Source organism: Sminthopsis crassicaudata, chromosome 1 (assembly GCF_048593235.1).
Source record: "Sminthopsis crassicaudata isolate SCR6 chromosome 1, ASM4859323v1, whole genome shotgun sequence".
NCBI classification, from domain to species: Eukaryota; Metazoa; Chordata; class Mammalia; order Dasyuromorphia; family Dasyuridae; genus Sminthopsis; species Sminthopsis crassicaudata.
The window spans coordinates 404,627,711-404,651,677 of record NC_133617.1 but is presented as its reverse complement, the minus strand read 5'-3'; the positions used below and the strand labels follow the sequence as shown (position 1 = coordinate 404,651,677).

General features: G+C 35.7%; 1 protein-coding gene across 4 annotated transcripts in view; it reads left to right on the top strand.

Annotated features, from left to right (window-relative positions):
- The window catches only part of INVS (inversin), a 271,870-nt gene that overhangs the window by 191,076 nt on the left and 56,827 nt on the right, over positions 1–23,967 (top strand). For all 4 annotated transcript variants that reach the window (XM_074280074.1, XM_074280075.1, XM_074280072.1 and 1 more), the window contains 3 exons: positions 62–274; positions 20,059–20,360; positions 23,172–23,949. In XM_074280074.1, the coding sequence (XP_074136175.1) occupies positions 62–274; positions 20,059–20,360; positions 23,172–23,949 (1,293 nt within the window). The remainder of the gene's footprint in view (positions 1–61; positions 275–20,058; positions 20,361–23,171; positions 23,950–23,967) is intronic.

Sequence of the window (23,967 nt, the reverse complement as noted above, 5' to 3'; positions counted from 1 at the left end):
TAACCAAAATGTAGTTTGAATTACATTGTTCTTATGATTGAATATTATTTTCTTGTTTTAGGTATACACCTCTTGATTATGCTTTGCTTGGGGAGCACCATGAAGTAATTCAATTCATGTTGGAACACGGAGCTCTGTCAATAGCAGCTATTCAAGACATTGCTGCTTTCAAAATCCAGGCTGTCTACAAAGGGTACAAGGTCAGGAAGGCATTTCAGGACCGAAAAAATCTCCTAATGAAGCACGAACAGCTGAGAAAGGATGCTGCAGCCAAGTAAGTCTGATCTTTGGAATGTACCCAAGAGCCCTTTCCCTTTGGGGGGGGCTGCAATCTAAGGGGGCCCCTCCCTGGTACTGAGTAAAAACAAAGGGAAGATGCTAAAGGAGAGACTGCAGTGAGAAGCTAACCTTTCTTTTCTCTCTTCTTGCTCCCAAAAGGGGAGAGAAAAACTACCCCAAAATGCTGGAATGAGCAATAGGATGAACGAAAGGAAATTAGATTAGCATGGGCTGGGAAGACTTAGGTTGCCCAGAAATAGTTTTCCACATCCCATCAATCTCCATAGTCCCAGGTAAAATTATAAAGTAGGCAAAGTAAGGATTAATACCGTGCTATCTCCTTCTTCCTCAACATAGAAAATCTTAGCATTCCAAGGGATGCCAGAAGTCACGTGGAACAATCTATACTTGAACAAGAACACCCTCCAAAATTCACTTGAATACACATAATGATGATGAATTTGCCACTTAATGAGTCACTCTATTCCACTTTTGTACAATTGTGTTAGGAAATTTTCCCTTACATCCAGCCTAAATCTGCCTTTCAAATACTTCCACCTTTTCTATCTACTTTGCACCCTAGAACCAAGGAAAAACAAATTTAAACCCCATGCCAAAGATGCCTCCAGATCTTTGAATTCAGAGATCAGTCTCCTTCTTGAATTTTTTTCTTCTCTAGGTTAAATATCCTGGATTCATTCTTCAGTCAATATTTTTTCATAATTCTCTTACAATTTCTTTTCCTAATTTTTCTTCTACCTCTCTTACTTGATTTTTAAAATCCTTTTTGAGTTCTTCCAAGAGGACTTTTCAGGCTTGAAACTAATTCACATATTCTTCTTTGAGGCTTCTCATATAGGTATTTTGCCATTGATATCCTCTTCCAAGTTTGTGTTTTGATCTTCCCTATCATGAACCTTCTCTTCATAGAAGGCACTTTTTGGTTTTTTTATTCTTTTTTTTAAAGTTGAGCTCTGCTTCTGGGGCACAAGGAGAACTATCTCAAGCTTCCTGGCCTTGTCATACCAGTTGTGCCGGGATCCCAAAGCTGGCATTGTCTTCCGCATTAGAACTGGAGACCTGACAATTAGTCTGCTGAGTCGGGCTAATTGCCAATTAGCTTGCCCAACCACTGGGCTCTGGTTTCCTTTTACCCAAGAGAGACAGGCCTTTTTTGAAGTCCTTCTAAATTATCTTAAGCTGGAAATTTGTTTCACTCAGTCTTTTCTGTTTTGTCACTCCAGAACCCATTTAGAAGCTTGATTTAACATTTCAGAGTAAACTGGAAAGATCTCAGGCAACTTCCTGGCTTTTCTCCATCTCCTAGGTTCTTTTAAATGACCTAAAAGAAGCATGGCAATCCTTCCCTGCACTTGTCAATCTTCTTTTCAAAATATGATGTCCAGAACTAAACTTTCTAGTTATCTGTGGACTTGACCATTTTCTACAATTTTTCAAAGCCCTCTGACAATTGAACTGTTTCATTCTGGGCACTTTATTTCTATTAATGAAGTTTAATTTTGCACTTTTTGCACTTTATGTAGGTGAGTCGTACTGAGCTTACTGCCCACTAAAACTCCCGTGTGTGTGTGTATGTGTGTGTGTGTATGTTATCCCCATTTTTTCATCCTGCACTTGGGCAGGTTTTTTTCAAATATATAGGATTTTACATTTATTTCCTTATTAATTCTTATTAGATTTAGCCTACCAGAATGAAGGAAACCTACTTTCACATATACTATCTCATTTGCAGTTCAGAGTCCTATGAGTTAGATGTGGCAAGGTTTTACTATTATTTTAGAGATGAAAAAATTGAGGCACAATTGCTTAGGGAATCTGCCAAAGATAACACAGCCAAGGCTCCAACATGAATCTCTGAATCCCAGTCCAGTGCTCTCTCCACTCTGGAGCTGGACCTCCAAAGGTTTTGTGCAACCATCGGTCTACCTCACTCCTCCACCTCGGCTTAGGAAGGACAGAGTCATCACTAAGACCCAAAGGTCAGGTTGGCTCAGTGAATTTCCAAAACCAGGAATGAAGAACTTGGCAGGGAATGATGAAGAGGCTTAGAATGTTAAAATACTTAACCAAGTTTAGTATTTTATAGTAGCTGGTTTTTCTCCTTTGTGCTTGTTAAAGAAATTAGGTGCTATTTATGAAACTCATTAGGAAGTTTACTTACATTTCCGTACCTATCAACTGCAAGGCAATACAAATGCCAGAAATACTCAAACCAGAAACTCAGAATCTGGGAATTCATGGGGTGTCATATAGATTTTTGCAATTTGAATGTCGGGGATAGGCAGAGAGTTCCGTTGATGGTCATATCTATTTCCTTATTATTCAGAATAATGAATCTCCAGAGTGGAATCATTATTCACATTTGAACTGCACATCTCCACTGGAAAGTTCTTATCTGTACTAATATGAGTATCTTAAATAAAGAAAATAACTTGATATCCTTTTGTCTCAATAAATTCCTTTGCATATTTTGGTTAACCAGGTTGCTGAGTGGTATAATAGAGTGCTAGGTCTAGAGTGCTAAAATTCAAATCCAGACTCAGACTCTTAGTAGCTATGTGACTCTGAGCAAGTCATTTAACCTCTGCCTCAGTTTCCTCAACTGCTTAATAACTAGATGATAACAGCATCTTTTCCCAGTTTGTTGTGAGCCCAGGACATAGGAGGTACTTAAGAAATGCTTGTTTCCTTTTTTCTTCTTTGAATTATCCTGGCTGCTAACATTCAATTCAATAAGAATCATTATTAAGTACTTAACTATTAAATAAAACTTAATTATAACTGTTAACTATTTAAGACCTTGGGAGACAAAGATAAAAAATGATTACAGTCCTTTCTCTCAAGAAGCTTATAGTAGAGGAGAGAGAAAGGACATGTCCACAGTTAAGTAAATGTTTTATCTTTGCTTGCTATAAATTTTGTCACTTTTGTGTATGTAAATCTCAGCTAATAATTAGCAGGTGGGGGATCAGGAAGGCTTCTTGTAAGACACAGACACAGCACTCAAACTAAACCTTGAAAATCTAGGTATTAGAAGAGGTGGAGGAGACATCAAAAATAGATTGCTTTTATGAGGCAAGATGTGAGGGAGAGTTACTTTAGCATTCTGAATCTCTAGAATTATCTCCTCTTTGATGCTTTTTCTTATTCTTTCTACTAATCTATATCCATCCATTTTTAAAATTCATCCAAAATTCAACCTCCTTGACTAAGCTTTTCCTGCCTTCTCTGATATCATATTCCACTGAGCTCCTGTAGCCAGGGATGTGTTAGAGGATTGATCTCCAAAGCTGATGGTTAAATTTTCAGTGTGAACATTTACACCTCAGAACTCCACAAGTACCACACACACCCAGACTTGATTTATTACTTTAAAAATATATATATATATATTATTATCTAGGCTTTAGGAAATTATGGGGAAATAGAGATTAAACTTAAAAGCACATAGTATGAACATTTTGTTTTCAGACAGCCCATTTCTGTATATAACGCAGTTTATTTGACTCATTTATTTAGAAAATGTCTAACATAGTCCCTTGTACCTTATAGGTGTTTGATAAATGTCTATTGATGATGAGGATTTTTCTTTTCATATCGTTTTGCATACCCTGTAAATTCTTTTAGGGCAGAGATTATGTGTTATGCCGCTTTATATAGCAGCAGGCTAACCTGACCCATTGTCTATATGCCCCGTAGCTCAGATTTAGTCTGCCTTCTGCCCTCATTTTCAGACTTTGAGATATTGGGCACATTAACATGTATATATAAAAATCAAAATGTGAAAGTTGGAATTCATTAAGCTCCTAACTAGTATCAGCTCTGTCATCTTCTCTTTCTTTAAATAATTGTAGGAAGATTTAAAGTTGGAAAGGACATTTGTTATTGTTCAGTCACATCTGACTCTTCCCGAGCATGTATGGGGTTTCTTATCAAAGATATTGAGGAATTACCATTTTCTTCTCCAGTAGATTAAAAATAACAGGTTAAGGGATTGACCCAGGGTCACACAATTGATAGGTGATTGGGTTCAAATTTGAACTCAGGTCTTCCCAACGCTCTATTCACTGAACCATCTAGCTACTTCTAGAACCTTAGAAGTCCTATATTACATTTTATAAATTTTACAAATGAGGAAATGAAGCCCAGAGAATTTAAATAACTTAGCTAAGGTAAGATCTAGAAATGCATTTCAACTCTATCTTCCTTTTCTGCTATTTTCTTTGTTCTATAAAAGCAGAAACATTTTCGGTAGAAACTGGAAGAGTTAAGATTTTCTTACTTTCAACCCAACATTCTTTTTTAGTGCCTTCTTCCTTAGGTATCTAGTATTCTCCCTCCCATAAAGAAAAGTGATCTAGGTCAATTAAATTGAGGAAGTTTTTATTTATTTGTTTATTTGAACAAGTATTTATTAAATGATTAGGTTTTTAGGGACACAGAGAACAAAACCAAAACAGTCCTTCCCCTTAGGCAGCTAATATTCTCATGGGGAAAATTATATCTGCATAGAAAAAATAAATATAACAAAGATACCAAATAATTACAGAATAATTTCAGGCTCAAGGGGAGCAGTAGCAACTGTGAGGATCAGGAAAGATCTTTTGTATAAAGATGGCACTTGAGCTGATCCTTGAGTGGAAGTAGGAAATAGGCTTAAAAAAAGAGTTGAAATGAGAAGGCATTCTAGACATCCTGTATAATTCTTACAAAGATATGAAGGCAGAATCTTGTATATAGAGGTAAAAATAAGAAGGATATTTTAAACGGAAATATAGAGAAAATATAGAAATAAAGAGGAAGTGAATTCAGTCTAGAAAGATAATTTGAATTCAGATTGTAAAGAGTTTTAAATATCAAGTACACAGTAATAGGGAGCAGTAATAGGGATGGTTGGTAACAGGGATCCAGGCTTTGACATGATCTGACTTGTGATTTAGGAATATCAATTTACCAGCTAGGTTGAGGATATACTGGAAGAGACAGACAGAAGGTAGCAGCAAGCCAAGTACAGAAGTCCAGATGAGAAGGGATGCTGATGTGAAATAGAGTAGTGCCCATGTGAGTGGAGAAAAGACAATGAATACAAGAGATACAAAGATTAAAAAATTGTCAAAACTTGGCTTCTCATTGGTTACATACATCAGGAGTGAAGAAAAATTGCCTTGACAATTTTACCTCCATATTTCCTAGATTGCAAATTTCAGAAACAGGAAAAATAATTGTTCCCTGAATAGAAATTGGGAATTTTGGAAACACGATAGCACTGGAGGATTGAAGCAAAGATAATGTTTCATTTTGTACATGTCAGATTTGAGATGCCTCTGGAATGTCTGGGAGTAGACTTCAGGAGGTAGTTGAAGATGTAGTAATGAAATTCAGGAGAGAGATTAGAGATAGATGTACAGATTTGGATGTCATTAGCATAGAAATTTTAACTAAAACTATGAGAATTCACGACCTCACCAAGAAAATATAGAGAAAAAGAGAAGATAGACCAGGACAGAGCCCTGAGGATATTCACGAAGGATAAGTGCAACATAATGATGATCCAGAAAAGAAGAATTGATAAGTTGCTTATTCTGTCATGGAAAATATTTTAAAATGTTATTTCCCCAGTAATATTTGAATTTTAAAGGAGTATCTCAGAAAGAAGTCCCCAGTCCCAATATTCTTTAATAGTGGAATTATAGGCCCTATGACACTTGATAGGGAAAGTTTTTGACCACTGAAACCCTTCTGATGCTTCTCTAGTCACATGTAGACTCATTACCAAGTATTTATATCTCTGACCTATTACTGACAATTTGTCTCACAAGTTCTCCTAATTTAGATTTATAGGTTTTTCCAAGGCAAAAAAAAAAAAAAGAATTCATTCCCCACCCTTACCTTCAAATAACTTTTTATTAAATACTTGTTATATTCTAGACACTATACCAAGAACTGGAGAGCTCATAATCTACTTATGGGGGAGGAATGGATATAATACTTTCTCATAAAAACGATGTGTGTGTTTCTGTACAGATATGTGTACAAATACACATATACACAGAGTAAGGGTGGGGAAGCTGGAAGAATCAAGAAAGGGCCCATGTAGGACATGGCTCTTGAAATGAGATTTAAAAAAAAAAAAAAGCTAGGAATTCTGAGAGGCCCTGGTGAGAAGGGAGTATATTTCAGGCAAAGCTGTCAGAGTCCGAACAAAGATACAAAGATGGGAGAGGGAATGTTCTATATGGGGAACACAAAGTAGGTCAATTTGGTGGGAGCATAAAATGTATAAAGGGAAGTCATGTATAATAAGTCTGGAAAAGTGATCTAGAACCAGATTTTAAAAGAGAGAACTCTCTTTCATCCTATAAGCAATAGGAAGCTTTTTGATTAGGGAAGTGATATGGTCAAATGTGTGCTTTTGCACTATTATCTATCACAGTAATGTGGAGGATAGATTGATGGGGAGAGAGACTTTTGAAGCAGGGAGACCAATTTTGAGGCTATTGCAGTAATCCAAATGGAGATGAGGGAAACATGGCAAAAGGAGTGTTAGAAATCACACAATCCAACCTCCTGTGCCAAGTAGATATCTCTTCTACATGGGAAGTCATGCAAAACATATTTACACATTAGCTACATCACCAAAAAAAAAAAAAGCAAGAAAAAGAAAGTTTTATAAGTATGCTTTAATATGTCCTCCAAGTTCATTATTTCTCTCCCTGAAAGTAGATATCACTTTTCTATTATTTTTAAATTTATTTTATAAAACAGAACAAGAAAAAAGAAAAACAGAAAAGGAGTACAAAACAAAATAAAGCAAAACAAAAGAGAACATTGTCATGTGCCCAGCAGAACATTAGGGAGAATTCACAATATACAACAACAAATTACCAGTTCAAGAAAATGTATTTATTAGTAGAAGTAATTATATTCATGAATAGGTCTGAAGTGGTCACTGAGCTGAGCAATGTCAGGAATATTAATGCACCGTCACTATTAATATTAAAATGCTGAACACAAATAAGTTTTATTTTTTCTTAAATGAGGGGACCTTTTTCACAAGAATGGGTACAGCATTAGATTCCCATGTACCAAGCAGGCTAACTAGAGGCTTAGATATAGATAGTATAATATAGATTTTTTTTAATTCCATACCACTACTAAAGCAAAGCTCTAATTGCACATTCAATAACAGTCTCATTGCTCCCTCCATGATTATTCCATTTACTTCTATTCAGTTGGGAGGACTCAAAAAGAAAAACTCCATCAAGGGAATAATCCCATTCTCTATCCCTCTTCCTAACCCCAGAGCCTGATCAACAGAAAAATCATTTGATTAACATGAATAACCTACATGAGCAGCTGTTGCCTTTGACATGCTCATCCACAAGTGACAAGGTCTAGCCCCATTCTGGGCTGATTGTACATTGACTGTCTCATTTCTTTTATGGACTGAGCAGCAGATACTGCTAGTGGGCTGTTTGCTTCTCCTGGAGAAAGGAAAATGACTGTTCTGTGAATAGTAAGGTCTAATTTATCAGTTCAAACACCGGGGTAATGGCAGGGAGATCTATACGAAGCATGAGACAGACACCCACACATTGTCTGTTTGTGCACTGCCAATATTAGTATTTGAAACCAGCCACTTTTATCAATGCCAGAGGGAAGGCAGCACCCCGGCCTGCCAGGAGTGCAGTTTTTAGATCAATTAGCAGCATTTCAGGCGCCCAGGTTCAATCAGCCTCTTCTGCGGAGCATACATGATAAGATAGCAAATGACGGATAGAGTTAATGCTTTTCCCTGACAGCTTGCGCTGAAATGACTCCTACTGGCATTGATATGAATCACAGGAGCCGCCGATGACACACTGCATAACTAACCTGTCATTTGCTGTGCTCTGAGTCAGTGTGTTGACAGTCAGCAAACCATGTTACAGAATCCGAGTCAAATAAAAGTATCAGAAAGCTACATGCTCTGACACTTACCATCTGTCCACTTTTCCCAAGAAAAGGATGGCATTATTCCCTAACCGCCATGAAGAACAAATACAAGTGTGAGACCATTTCAGCCATAGATCATGAACTCATCCCTAAACACCAAAAGGAAAAGGAAAAAACTTGTGGAACTGAAATTTGTGAAAAGCAAGTATCGGGCTTCATAAATTGGCTTCACCAGTAACTGGGAAAATGCTTCAGATCTTTCCCCTCACTCTCCTTCCTCACCTTTTGTTATTTTTTTTTAATTAAAGCTTTTTATTTTTCAAAATATATGCATAGATAATTCTGCAACATTAGCCCTTGCAAAATCTTGTAAAACCAGTTCCCCCCCCCTTCCACTCCCTTCCCCTAGAGGCAAATAGTCCAATATATGTTAAATATGGTAAAAATATATATGTTAAGTCCAATGTATGCACACATATTTATACAATTATCTTGCTATACAAGAAAAATCAAATCAAACCAGAAAAGAAAATGATGAAGAAAATAAAATGCAAACAAATAACAGAAAGAGTGAAAATGCTATGTTCTCACCTTTTCTTTTTAAAGAAACCTTAGTTATCTTAATTTTTGTTTCTCATATTCTTAGTGATTTGGAATAGTTTCATATGAATATGGGTAGGGCAGCTAACCTTTAAGCTGAGGCTTAGGGACATCATCATAAATATCTAGACTGCAGACCCATTTTGTAATGTAAGCCAGGCTTCCATTGCTTTCCCCCTTCTAATTCCCAAGTCCCCACATTATGGTTGCTACTGTTCCTATTATTCTAGGAGTTTTTGCAACCCCCAAAGACCCTATCACTTCTCATTTCCACTCTCAGGAGGCAGTAAAGCCACGATACTATAATTATTACAATCCTATTACTAGGGAATTTGCTTCATTCTTTGGTAGATTGTTCCGGAACATCTACTATGTATAAAACAATATCTTAGAACTTGAGCAAAAAAGAAAAGGGAAAAAGTCAGTCACTGAAAGATATTTATGGCAAAATTATTTGTAGTTGCAACCAAAAAAACCCTCTGTTAATGGCCCAGCAATTGAGAAATGCCTGAATCAATTGGGGCATGAATTTTGGTTCTGGGTCTTTCCCACCACAAAAATTGATATTATTAATATTTTGGTGTGTATAGGACAAATTTTCTTTTGGTCTTTGACTTCTTTGGGGGTATATGCTTAGGAATGAGATCACTGGGTCAAGGTTTTTCAGTCTTTTTCACATAATTCCAAATAAATTCCAGGTTGGTTGAAGCAATTCAAAGCTGTACTAATTTCATATGAGTGTGTCATGCTTATATTCTTACAATCTCTTTGACATTAACCATTTCCATCTTCTGTTATCCTTGTCAATTTGCTGGGTATACGGTGAAACTTAGTTATCTTAATTTTTATTTCTCATATTCTTAGTGATTTAGAATAGTTTCATATGGTTGTTATTAGTTTGTAATTATTTTCACTATTCACTTTTTTTTTTACCACTATTCACTTTGATCACTCCATAGTTGGAAATTCGTCTATGCCATTTAAAAAGATTATGTAGTAGATAGAATACTGGACTTCAAGCCAGAAATATCTCAATTCCAATCTCGAATCTGACATTCACTAGCTGTATGATTACAGATAAATCACAGCCTTTCTGATTCTGTTTCTTTACTTGCAAAATGGGGATAATACCTATAGTATATATCTCAGGTTATTATAAGGCTCAAATAAGAGAATGTATATAAAATGCCTAGAAACCTTTAAAGCATTCTATGAATATTGGTTATTTAATCTTATGTTCTGATGTTACTGGTATCTATGGCTTGAGGAAGCTGAATTCTACTATTTTTTTGAATCTCCAAACTATCCACAAAGACCTTGCTCAGTGGGCAATGCTCATTTTGCATCTACTTTATTTGATCTATGTTTACTTCTAAAGTAAACAGCTTGTGTACCATTGCAGTTTCACCTGCGAGGTTTTCTTTTCTACAACTCCAATTTTTCTATATTTCTGAACAAGACACCATCGCTTGTGAAAAGTAACAGTGTAATGTATTCACCCTCCATCATAATTGTGTTGTATTGTTTTTCAGTCAGGCTCCTAGTATAGCAATGAATAATTTGGGGATGATGATATCTCTTTGCTGAATTCCTCTAGAAATGCTGATTTTCACAGATATATACAAGTAGCTTGATATCACTTTCAAGTTCAACATTTATATCTTCAGTGATCTTAGCATTCATTGGATTTACTCTATTCTTGAGCAAGGTATTTGTGATATCACTACTATTTCCATTAAGTCATCTATATAGCTCACGAAATCTATGGATACTCAATATTCTTTTCATTTTCTTTTTTATCCAACCATATTGTGATTGACAGTTAAATAATCAACATGAAAATAAGCCTGCTTATGACTTCAATCAATATGAGCTCCCTCGATGCCTGACGTGATTGTTTTAAGGAATTCATGATATTCCTGATGTTCTACCTAATATGGGAGAGCCAAGTTTTAGGTAGAAAGTTTGTGGATTTTTAGGAGAGTTGCAAAGGTTATGAACGTCATATTCTTTTCAGAAGCATAGCTTTTTCATAAATGAATAAATAAAAATATTTAGAAGGTAGTTCTTCCACTTGAATCCAAATAGCATTGTGATAATTTCAGGATCAATTCACACCAGTCACATAATTGCAAGGAGTCTAGAAGTCATTGTCATATTCTTTATAGAAATTATTTTTATCTTGTTAGTCTGGTCTTTATCAAGACAACTATTTTCTACTTTAGTCAAAAGATCTTTTGCAAGCTTTTTTTTTCCCATTTATCTCTTTACTTCCTTTTTAGTTGATTTAGTTTAGTTTTTTCTTTTAGAAAGAAAGAAGCCTATCCCAGTTTCTAGGCAAAATCTTTTGTATTCTTCCTTCTTGAACTTTCCTTCATCTTTCATCTTGGTTCTTCTTGCCAAAGAGACACAATCATCCCTTTATCTTTCTCAAACTCTGCCCTGATTTCTTTGTGGCTGAGATTAATTTCTTTATGAAGCTCTCATTGCCTGCACAGACTCCTTTTTCTCTCTTGAATTAAGTATCTTCTCATTCTAGCTCACCAGCCAGTGAAAATGGTTTTCTCATCAAGGCCTTTTGGGTTTTCCTCAATTCTTTTAGGATATCTCGAACTGGTATCCTTCTTGAGGAATCAATCTCTTTCTATGGGTCTATTCCATAAGCACTTCTCCACCATCTGTAACCATGTATTCTTGTTTACTATTAATAGAACAAACCACAATTCTTCCAAATTTGCCAATGGAAGTCTTATCCTGCCTCATTCTCTGTCCAGGACTGGAACTAAAATCACTGCAGAATAATTTTAGCTGACATTTCTTTCATCATCTTTTCAAGGTCTGAACAGAGTCTTCCTAATTCTCATTTGCCACCTTTCAATATTGGCTATTGCTCTCTGCTGGCACAGAAACTTGAATAATTTTCAGACTCTTGCCTTGACGTAGTTTTAGCATTTAAGGCAAGAGGCAATCACAACTTTGAGTGTGGCAAACAGCATTCTTGCAAACATTGAAGCCAAGGCTACCCATATGGGCACTGTTCTCGCGGGTCTTTCCAAGAAGGTTGTGATCGCCAATTTTCCACTCTGACACAAGGTCTGCTGTTCATCGTGCTTCACACACATCAATGATGTCAACCTTGTTTTTAGACAGAGGCAAAAATAAATCAATGTGCAGGTCTTATATGTAATCCCATTGATTTTCTGTTAAAAAAAAAAAAATGTCACAAATTGTCATTTCCTTTCCACACCCGCTACAACCACCATATCAACTTATACCTAAACTTTTATAACAAGCCTACTAATTTAACTTCCTGAAGCTAATCTATATCAGATCCATTCCCTACTTCACCTGCCATCAGACTGATTTTCTTTTAAAAAGTGCTCAAAGTATGTCATTCCCCTGCTCAGATATCTTCAATATCTCCCTATTGCCTAAAAGTAGTCTAGTTCTCTACCCTCCCATTCCAGCCCATCCACAGTTTGACCCAAATCAACCTCCCCATCTTTCCCCCTCATCATTCCTATATAAGTACTCACCAAATTATTTACAGTAGTCTACCAGTATCTCAACAACACTTTATATTCCACTCCATTCTCTTTTGTCTCACATTATCCTTCCAGGATTCTCCACATCACCTTTCCAAATACTTTGAAACTTGGCCCAAATGTCATCTCCGCTGAAAAGCCTTTCCTAAAACATAGCCCACAGTTATCTCTATATCTAGGAAGTCCTAAAATCTTTATTAGCATTTGATATAAGATAAGTAATGTTTTGTGAGTTTTCTTCAATTTAGTTTAACTTTTGTATTGTCCATTATATTTCCCATCCTGAAGATAAGCTCACTAAGTTCTTAAAAAGTATCTTTGTAGAGAGACTGGAATCTTAATGATGAATGCTTTAGACAAATAAAAAACACTATGATGACCTCCAAAGAAAACCAATTATTGGTCAGATTTAAAATAGCCCTGGACTCTGTGTGCTCCTCTTCTGCATCTTCAAAGATATTAGCAAAGTTTAGAGAAATGGACAGAGGACTCTAAGATTCATAGTTTCTATGCCATCTGTACAGTTTAAATTACCTACTGGTATTCTAAATGTGAGATTTGTATCTAGTAACGTCAGTCTTAACATTCTTGCTATGAAAATTACCAGAAGACAAAATAGCTTAATGCAAAGATGTCTTGCAATTTCTCCTTGGACAGAGAAGATAAAAGATGAGAGGATAAATTTACTCCAAAGGAAACAAGAAATATCATCTATAGACATTAGGACTATTGAATAACAGTGCTCATGATAAATATATACCAAAGACTGTTATATTCCCTCTCACATGTCGACACCTTTTACAAAGGCTGAGGTAGGAAAATTCTCCAAAGAATTCAGTAAGGCTTTCCAAACTAAATCAATGTGTACTTTGATATTCAGTGATTTTAATATAAAGATAGGTATGGGGAATTTCTGGAAAAGAAATGAGAGAAATAAAATGTTGGTAGACTTAGAGATACTTCATACCTATGTATAAAGAATACTTTCTTTGAGAAAAGTATTCTCAAAGGATTGTACTGGACAGAGAGAATAGCATTATATAGAATCATAAAAAATAAAATTAATTACGTTTCAGTAAACAGGAAGTGAATTATTGCCATAGAAGTCATAGTCAGATGATTGTGTACAGTAAGATAGTTGACTTGTTAGAGAAAAATCAAAGTAAATAAAAATTAGAAGAAAATATGAAAATAAGAAAAGATATGTTGTGCAATCAAAACATCTCCAATCTTACCTGTCTGAATAGATTATTCATTCCTAAAACAGAAAGCAAATGTAGGATCAGACATTAACGCAAAGTATCACCATTCCCTAAAAATAAATTAATTGGCTGAAAAGGAAAAAAACAAGTCTAGAAATCACTTCAAATAGCAAACATTTAATCTTCTTCCTAAGCAGAGAGATATGGTAGCTAAAGACATTACTGGAAATAAATTAATTTTTAAAATCATAGGAAGACTAGCAGATTATGAGAAGTGTCTTCTCATAAAGCATCAGGAAGCAAAGAAAATCAAGTTTAAAGAGAGCTTGGCAAGAGATAACTAAGAAAAGTCATCCTGAAAATATTTAAAGGTAAAACTTAAAGTACAATATGCAAAAAAGGGAAAAAATCTGTCAAGATTTTTATAGCAAGTTTGTTTGACACCAATGACTGTGGAATTATATTTAGCAATTGGACTCTAACATAGCACAGTTCTTAATGTGCTACATAAGGACATGGAAATGGCACTGTAGAAATGATAGCAATAAATGAAAATTGTGCAATTTCCCCAAAGTAATCCAGCCAGTCTTCCTCCTCCTTTTCAATCTAAGGTCCAGTTTACAATCCATTTGCAAAGTCTATCCTTTAGGACATTCTGAATTACCTTTGGGAAATTGTACACTTCTTTTAATGACTCCAAGTGACTCCAAGCAAATGGAGATCTATGTTATTAACAATGTTCTTTCTATGATATTTGGCTACAAATCATGGAATATTGTAGTCTCTGAGGAAATGAAGTTGCAACAAAGAATGACTGTGACAAAAAAAACATTGTGGGCTCTCTGAATATCACTATAAAAATTCATTTTCCTTTTCATGCATGCTAGAAGTAAAATCCTCAGTTATCTGTCATTTTTAATAGTGCATCTTAGGGGTAACTCCAAGCATTTTCCTTGACTTCTATTTTTGGAATTCTCCCCCATCTCATTTTTTCCTTAAGACTTTCCTCCAGTCTCAGTCCACCTTCTACAAGTTTTTCCAGTCCTCCTTAATCTTGGTGTGGGAAGAATCTTCCCTTTTATAGGTGATCTGCTATTCCTCTGACAAGGTCAGAAAATTAGACTGGGTAAGCTGCCACAGCCCTCTGTTTTGCTAGTTGCAAACCTAATGGAGATAGCTCCTCAGCAATCACATTCCCACATATTCAAACACAGATTAACCGAATTAAGGAGGAAGGTGTTTATTTCTGTATTCCTGAGAAGCAAGTGTATTCAGTTCTTTAGAATATAAATGCAAGGTTAATTAATTAGCCCTACTTCTTCAAGCAGTACTCTGATTGTTCAAGATCCTTCCAGTATGAGCACCAACCCTGAAGTCAGGAGGACCTGAGTTCAAATCTGGTCTCAGACACTTCACACTTCCTAGCTGTGTGACCCTGGGCAAGTCACTTAACCCAAAATGCCTCAGGAAAAAAAAAATCCTTCCAGGATACAATTCTCCCTTATAAGGTAATAGTATATCCAATCTTAGCAAAATGTGACTAGAATAGCTCATGTTCCTGCGCTGTTGATCATCTTAGGGCATCTTAGGGCTAAAATAGAGCGGTTAAAACAAACAAGAGTTGGGACAGGACAAGGCCCTTCTACGATAATCTGAGTAGATTTGAAGAAAGATATCAGCACTAAGACTAGACCTGTGTAAAGTGTAAATACCTCCAGGCTCACTCTGTTGAAACAGCAACTGGGAAGCCCTGGAGTTAGCCCGGTTCTGAGGTAACACTAAAAGGCTGAGGGAACCTCTGCTGATAAGAGATGTCAGACTCACCTGTGCTGCCAGGAGATGGCCCTGGGTGAGAAGGAACCAGCACATGCCCTGCTAAGTTCTGAAGCAATGGATAGGGACACTTATGGCTTTGGGCACTTACAGGAGGATGGCTGTTGCTTTGGGGTTCCAGCCCAAAGAGGAAAACTGAAGGAGGTCCTGAAGCCAGAACCACCATCCCTCAAAATCCAAAACCAGAGGTGATTACTCTAACAATCTACTATAATTTTTTTTAAAATAAGCATGTAAAAGAGAAAGAACCTAGTCATAAAAGTTACTATGGGAATAGACAAGACCAGGGCTCATCATCAAAGGAGGATACTGAAACAAAAAAGAGCCTCTCCAATGTAAAAGAGTAATATTAAATTGTCACCTGCCAAAAAAATCATAAAAAAACTCAAAAAGGTCTTTAAAAATCAAATGAGAGATATTCAGTACAAACTAAAAATATACGATAAAAGAATCCAAGAAAAACAAGAAGATTATAAGGGAAAAAAAGTCAACCAACCAAAAAAGGAGATCCAGAATCAAATCATAAGGAAGAAAATGACTCCCTAAAAACTACAATTGGGCAAGGGAAAACCATTGAAGTTAAAAGAGACAAGAAATAATAAAGAATGAAATATAAATATAAATGATAAAAAATGGAAAAGAATGGAAGCATTACATAAGAAAAATAACTGATCTGAAAAATAGATTGAGAAGAGAAACATAAAAGTAACCAGACTACTTGAAAGCTACAATCAAAAAAGAAGAAGAAGAAGAAGAAGAAGAAGAAGAAGAATCTTGTTACAGTAGTACAAAGTATAATTAAAGAAAGTTGTACTGAAGTATTAGAATAAGAGGGGAAAGTAGAAATAGAAAAAATCCACCAGTCACCATCTGAAAGAGATCCTACAAGGAAAACTTACAAGAACATTATAGCTAAATTCTAAAATCCTGGGTCAAGGAGAAAACATTATGAGCAACAAGAAAAAAATAATTACAATTTTAAAATAATTTTAAACTTTAAAAAATAATTTAAAATGGTGGCAGAGCCACAGTTAGAATCACACAAGACCTTGAAGTGGCTACAGAACACTACATGTGAAAGAACAAAAGAACTAGGGCTGCAGCCAAAATTATCATACCCATACTTAGGGCTAATCCTCAACAACAACCACAAAAATGGATTTCGACAAATTTCAGGATTTTGTTGCAAGACCTGAACTTATTAGAAATTTTGATATATGAGATCCAAGAAAAATATAAGGTAAATGTCAAAGACTAATTACAATGGACTCAATAAGGACAAATTATGCTTTATACATAGAAATGTAAACCATATGTCTAAGATTATCATTAGTAACTGGGTAGCTTGAAAGATGTGATTCTTAAAAAGCAAAAATAAAAAAGACTATGTTATAAAAATGAGGTGCCAGAGAAAAAATTGATATAAGAATTAGATGATGAAGGAGGACTAGTAGTTCTGGAATGGGTTAAGCAGAGTTGTGGGGGGAAAGGTGGGTTAAATGATAGCAAGGCAAGGTAGCAGGTAAAAATAAAGCAGAAGAGTCATCAGGGATAGGAAATAAGAAATACACAAAACATAATAATAATAATAATAATAATCAAGAGTAGAATTTATTTGAAAACAAGCAGAGGTAGTGATCATCAATCTCAGACAAAGTTAAAGTTTAAATAATTTTAATCAAAAGAGAAAAATAGGGAAACTATACTATATGTCAGCCATATTAATATAGTTTTAGACTATTTAAAATAACTAGATAGTACAAAGTTAGAATATTGTTGTGGCATAGGAAGTGATGAGTTAATGGACTTAGAAAAATAAATATGGAAAAACTTGGATTTATGAAAGATAATGTTATCTATCTTCAGAGAAACAGAACAAACAAGCATAGTATGGCCTTACACAGATGTATAGAAATGAATATATGTATGATTATAGAAATCTACATATGTATATATAAATATATCCATACTTTATTGTAGCCTTCTTAGGGAAAGTGGTAGGGAGGAAAGGGAAAAAAAAATTTTAAAAAGGAGTCAGAGCTAGAGATATAGATTTGAAATCTCCTGAACAGTTACTTCATGATTGGGAATGACATTGCCAAGGGAGAAAATATAAAGTTATAGAAAAAAGAGTAGAGGACTGAGAACAGACCTATAGTAGAGAAACATCCACCATAAATGTTTCAGCAAACAAGTAGGCAATAACTTAGTGTGGTGTTTCAAAATTCAAGCAAATACAGAAGTAGAAATTGTCAGCAACGGTCAAATGCTTCAAAAAGGTCAAAAGCACTGAAAAGATGTTTGTTTCTTAGTATGGTAATTAGAAAGTTATTGGTATCCTTTAAGTGAGCACTTTGTTAAAAGATAGGATCAGAAGAGAAATTCCAAGGAAAAGGAGAGAGTGGTAGTAAGGACAGTGATGACATCCCCTGTTGACAACCTTTTAAAAAAATTGTTTTGTTTTGTTTTTTAATGTTTTTTAAACACATGCAAAAATTGTTTTCAACATTCACCTTCACAAAACTTTGTGCTCCAGATTTTTATCCCTCTCATCCTTCTCCTCAAGACACCAAGCTATCCGATATAGGTTAAACATGCAATTCTTCTAACCGTATTTCCATATTCATCATACTGCACAAGAAAAATCAGATCAAAAGGGAAAAAAACAAGCAAACAACAATAAAAAAGGTGAAAATATTATGCTCTGAAGCACATTCAGTGTCCATAGTTCTCTCTCTCTGGATAGGGATGACACTTTCCATCACAAGTCTATTGGAATTAGGTTGAATAACCTCATTGTTGAAAAGAGTCAAGCCTTGACAACTTTTAAAGAAATTTAGCAATGAAGTAGAGATAAACAGCATAGGAGCTGGATGAAGGTATGATGATTAGAGGAAAGAGTTCCTTTTTAAGGTTTGGAGAAATCTGGGCATGTTTGTAGGATGATGGAAAGAAATCATTGGAGAATGAGAAATTAAAGATGCTAAGAGAGAAAGGACTGAGAATAAGCTCAAAGGTATAATAAGTATATTGATCTTAGTGAAAAGTGGAATGTTGCTTCTTCTGTGAAGAAAGAGTGATAGAGTGGGTGATGATGCTGAGAAGGCATCAGTGGAAGAGTCAACTCAAACTTGAATTCTACAGGACTTTCCTGATTTTCCCAGCTATAACTGCCTTCCCCTCTGAAATTAATTTCCATGTATTCTTTAAATATTTTGTAGATACTTAGCTCTTTACATGTTGTCTCCTCCATTAGAATGTATGCTCTTTGAGAAAAAGGGACTAAGGTTTTGCTTCTTTTTTTAATCCCGAGTGTTTAGCATAATATTGAACATATTATAATAAGCTTTTGGGAAATGTTTGTCGACTTGAGTTAACTTTAATCTTCTCAGTGATGCAGGAAGCTCATGTTATAGAGGGAACCCAATATAACAGGAATACATCTTTTTATTTTTTAAGAATGGAGATTGTAGCTTTTGCAACGAATTTTTAAAATGTACATACTTTAGGGCAAAGCATCTTAAACTGTGGGTCACAACCCCAAATGCGGTCACATAACTGAACGTAGGGGATCATGAAAAATTTGGCAACAGTAAAAGGCTTCTGAATTCTCTACATCTTGTAATATCAAGTATTTTACACCAAGATGTAATTTTTATGTAAAAATAAGCAAATATATTCATCCCATCACTATGCAAATTTGCTTTCATCCTTAATAAATGGTAAAATTATATGTATACCAGAGAATTGTTTTAAAATAAATTTCTTTAGGATTTATTACCAATAAATGTTTAATATGTGTAACTATTTGATGTTAGGATTACTAGGTGAGAACTCAGGTTGTCTGGACAATGACAAGGTGAGAATTCAGGTTGTCTGGACAATTACAAGATGAGAACTCAGGTTGACTTGATAAGAGGAGCAAGCTCATTGGTTGGAGTACTTCTTCCCAGAAGCCCTTGCATTATCCCATGCCCATTCTCTGGGAGGATAAAAGAGGACACCACTCCAGAGATAGGAGAAGACTCTGCACGCGGCTTGACGCGGCTCTCTGCAGGAAGGGAAGTCACTTCTCTGGACTAGAGTTAACGGCAACTGCCTGGAGACAACAGTTCTCTACAGGAAGAAGAATCTGTCCAAGAGATTTGAGTTGACACAGCAGATCTCTTCCCAGAGAGCGATCCGGCAGCTTCTGGAGACGACAGCTCGCTACAATTTTATATTGTCATGTAAAATTTCTTGGGGCAGGGAAATGGGTCACAAATAGAAAAAAGTTTAAGGAGACCCATTTTAAGGCATTTGGTTAACCATATAAATAATTTGTTTTTAATGCCCACCGCAGATAAGTGAGGGCTTGAAGAAGGAAAAAAGGTTTGGATCAGTCCCTGGGGGGAAATAAGATGGGGATTCAGCAATGGTTAGGTAGAAGAACTGCTGAATAACCAAGGAAGTCCTGGTAAGCAAAATTTGTAGCATGTGAAATCAGCTTCCTTTCAATGATCAATGAGCATGTATTTCAATGCTTCGTAACTTTAAAGCATGGTATGAATTTGAGCTAGCTATGAAATATTAAGAATCACTGACTACTTTGGAATGCCCTGGACATTTGGTTTTGTTGCTAAAAGAATTGGCTTTAATTCCAGAAAACGTGAAGAAGAAAGTAAGAGGAAAGAAGGAAAACACCCAAGGGGAACCCTGAGCCCAGTGAAATGTCGAGGACCAGCACAGCAGCTTCCAGAGAAGCGAAATCCAGTCATCAGGCCTCCACCACTGCCCAGCAAACCCACAGTTATAATTGGCAAGCAATCCTTCTCCAGCAATGCCTCTCCAAGCCAAATAGGAAAAAACCACAAAGGATCCCCGGGAGTGTCCCCAGATATAGCACACAGAAAAGAGCAATTTCTTTCCACAGAAAAGCAAGGAGAAAATCCCCGAAGACAAAAAGGTATGTTTTAATTTATACTGATGAAACAATAGATATTAGAAACACAAAAGGTTGCAAAGGAAATAAGGGGTTATCTGGTTCAACCTTCCCATTTAACAGATGAGGAAACTGAGACCAAGGAAAATTAAGTGACATACAAGAGTCACAGAGATAGAAATCATCAAAAATAGGATTTGAACCCAACTCTTCTGCCTCTTTCCTCTGAACTATATTGGACTGAGCTCTCCTTTGGCTAATTACTAACTGGTACTAACAAGGCTTTCTCCATTGATGTCTTTTATTTATTTATTTATTTATTTATTTATTTATTTTTACTGTCACTTTTTTTTTTATACTATCACAGTGTTTATTTAATATCACGTCTTCTTCACTTCTCCCTATTTGTTTTAATAAAAATGCATAGATAAACAAAGCCAGCTATGAGGTTAATTCAGTTAACTGCAATTACACCAACTGTTTGGGCCAGATTTCTATAACCCAAATACCACTACTTTCTTTGGATGTAAATTATCCCAATAGTAACCAAGTGGGAAATAAATACCTTTAGTGCCAAGTTTGCAAACCTTAATAAAAAGGAATAATTGTGGGGCAGTGTGGTACAGTAAATAGAGCACCAGCCCTGAAGTCAGGAGGACCTGCGTTCAAATCTGGTCTCAGACACATAACACTTCCTAGCTGTGTGACCCTGGGCAAGTCACTTAACCACAACTGCCTAAGCAAAAAAAAAAAAAAAAAAAAAAAGTAATCATTGTAAATGCTATAATTCACTAGCTCTACTCAAAATATTCAATTATATAATCACAAATTTACCTTCTCAGGTAATGCTAACATTGTTAACCTTGATTGAGATCTTGAAGATCCTAGAATTGGAGATTTAGTGCTAGAAAGGATCTTAGAGACTCTAATCTCCCACTTCACAAATGAGAAAACTGAGGCTTGAATAGAAAAGTGCTCTGGTCAATATCTCACAGGAAGCATCAGAGCTGATATCTGAAACCAGGTCTCCTGACTCCCAGTCTAGTACTCTTTCCCTTACCTTACAATGCCTGAACAATTTTTGTCCGAAATTTTCACTTCTTTTATGGTTTTTTAGTCTTATGATATTCCTCTAAGAAGAATTCACTGTCCCCACTTTAAATATAAATGAGCTAAGGCACTGTAAGTGGGCAAATAATTTCCTCAAGATAACACAATGAGACTTAGACAAAGCTAGAATTGTGACCTGGATCTTCAGATGACTAACTTGGTGTCCTTTCCATTAAAACTATCCGACTCAATGAAAGGATGTAGAATCTCAAAGTGATTGATGGCTATTAAAGGTAAAGAATAAAGAATATTAGAGTTGGAAAGGATCTTAAGAATGAGAGAGGGATATTGGAAAATCTAATTAATAAGGGTGATGTCATTGTGGAATGATGATAGTGTTACTCCAAGATTCTTCAAACCTATCTACATTTCTAGACTCTAAGCTTCCCTTATTTTATGTGTTAAAGCCCTGTTTTTAACAAAGATAAAGTACATGTCTTTTGAAGCTTATTGCTTATTTGTCCATCTCCCACCATTATTATTGTCATCAGCATCACTGTCATGCCAAAAAATAGGGGTTTCCCAACCTAGGGGAGACATGCCTACAGCAAGTAAGAGAAGCTTGGCAAGAGAGAGAACTTAGGAAATGTTTGAAAAAATGTTTCATTTTTCTATTGAAATATTTTAAAAGTAGTAGAGTATGTGAAAAATATTGAGGATTTGGAGAGAAAACAGTAGAGAAGTGATATGAAATAGGAAAGGAATTATGCATCTGAAAAATTTGAAAAAGATGATTGAAGAAATAATTCCTACTGATAACCCAAGAAATGAAGCTGAATATGAAACCCTTTTTGTATTGAGAGTAAAAAAATCAACAACAACAATCCAATTAAAGAGAAACTGAAGGATCTCTGAAATAACTAGAAACTGTGGAATTGATTTCTAATCAATGAAGTTACAAATTTTTGTTGTACCCTTGGGGAAACAAAACCTGTTCTTAGATGTGCTTAAAAGGTTTTGATTCTATTTATAAACACAAGATGAATTAGGATTCTCAATCTGTTCTTAATCAAATCAAGTGCAACATATTGAATATGCTACTATTTCTTTCAAAAATGTTACTACTACTACTACTATTGATAATAATGGCTAATATTTATATAGCACTTATAGATCATGTACTGTGGTAAGCATTTTACAGTTATTATCTTCTATGATCCTCATAGTCTTGGGAGTTGAATACTATTATTATCTCTATTTTATATGGAGGAAACTGAAGCACCTAGGTTAAGTGACTTGTTCAAAGTCACACAACTGTACATATCTGAGTCACATTTGAATTAAGGTCTTCCTGACTCCAGGTCACTTGCTGTATCCACTGTACCACATGTCAACCCAAAGTTTATTGTTATGGGTAGCTAAGAAATAATCTCTCATCCTAAAAAATAACAATAATAATTTTTAAAAATTAAAAAAAATGTGGTTATGTACCAAACAAAATTTTCTTTATGAAACTTTATTTAATTTCATGTTAAGTATTACTATTGAATTGATGTATTCATTCCTTACACTGGGTAAACTCTAGAATTTATTTATTTTTTCATATTGAATAGACCGTAAAGGAAAGAACTGAAAGTCAAGGGGGTAAGGTGAATAGAAAGGGTGGGGAATCTATGCTGTAGAACACCTTCTAGACTAATTGTATAAAAAAAATGAAGCGACAAAATAAGCTATGTCTTGTAATTTTAGTGCTGATAAACATCTGCTTTTTCTGTCTCCTTTAAGAACCAACCAGAGAGCATTCCAAAGGCAAAGTTCCTTCTGTCCATTTTGGCCCCAATGAAAGGGATAATGAATGCAAACCTCAGGTGAACGTTTCTAAGTCAGAAGGTGAAAAAGGCCTAGAATTGCCATCTCTCAGAGGAAAGAGTGTCTCAAAACATCCCTCTCACGGTAAAGCAAGTGGGTCTGAAGATAAGTTAGATCAGAGGCTGATGGTGGCTTGCAGTCGGGAGCCCTTGGACAGAAGAACAGCAATCTGCTTGCCGAATTCTAATTGCCCAGTTGGAAACTTAAAGCACCCAAAGTACCATGAAACCGTATCAAGGACCAGAATGCACTCGATAAGAAGACGAAGTAAAGAACTAAAGGGAGAGCGGTGCTCTCCAGCTGGTTCTAGCAGACCGGGAAGTGCCAAAGTGGAACCCATCCATACAGGGAGTGAGCCTTCATGTAATCGGGGACAAAGAAGCAAAGGGGCAGATAATGAAGTCATAGGAAGAGTTTGCTCTGGGCTCCCATGTAAAACAGGATTGGCAAAACCTGGGCTCAGTAATCTAGGGGTGCACCCCGTCCCTGGTGACAGGCCGAACTTGGTGAAGGCAAAAACAGCATCTGCAAATGCGGGTGATCAATTGTCCTTCTCTCCAACCGGGCAGAATCTGAATATTGAACTTCTCCCATTAGAGAAACGGCTAATGATCATTGAAAAAGAAAGAACAAGGAAAGAGTTGTTCCGGAAAAAAAACCATGCTGCCGCTGTGATTCAGAGGGCATGGAGAAGGTAAGGTGATTTTTTTTA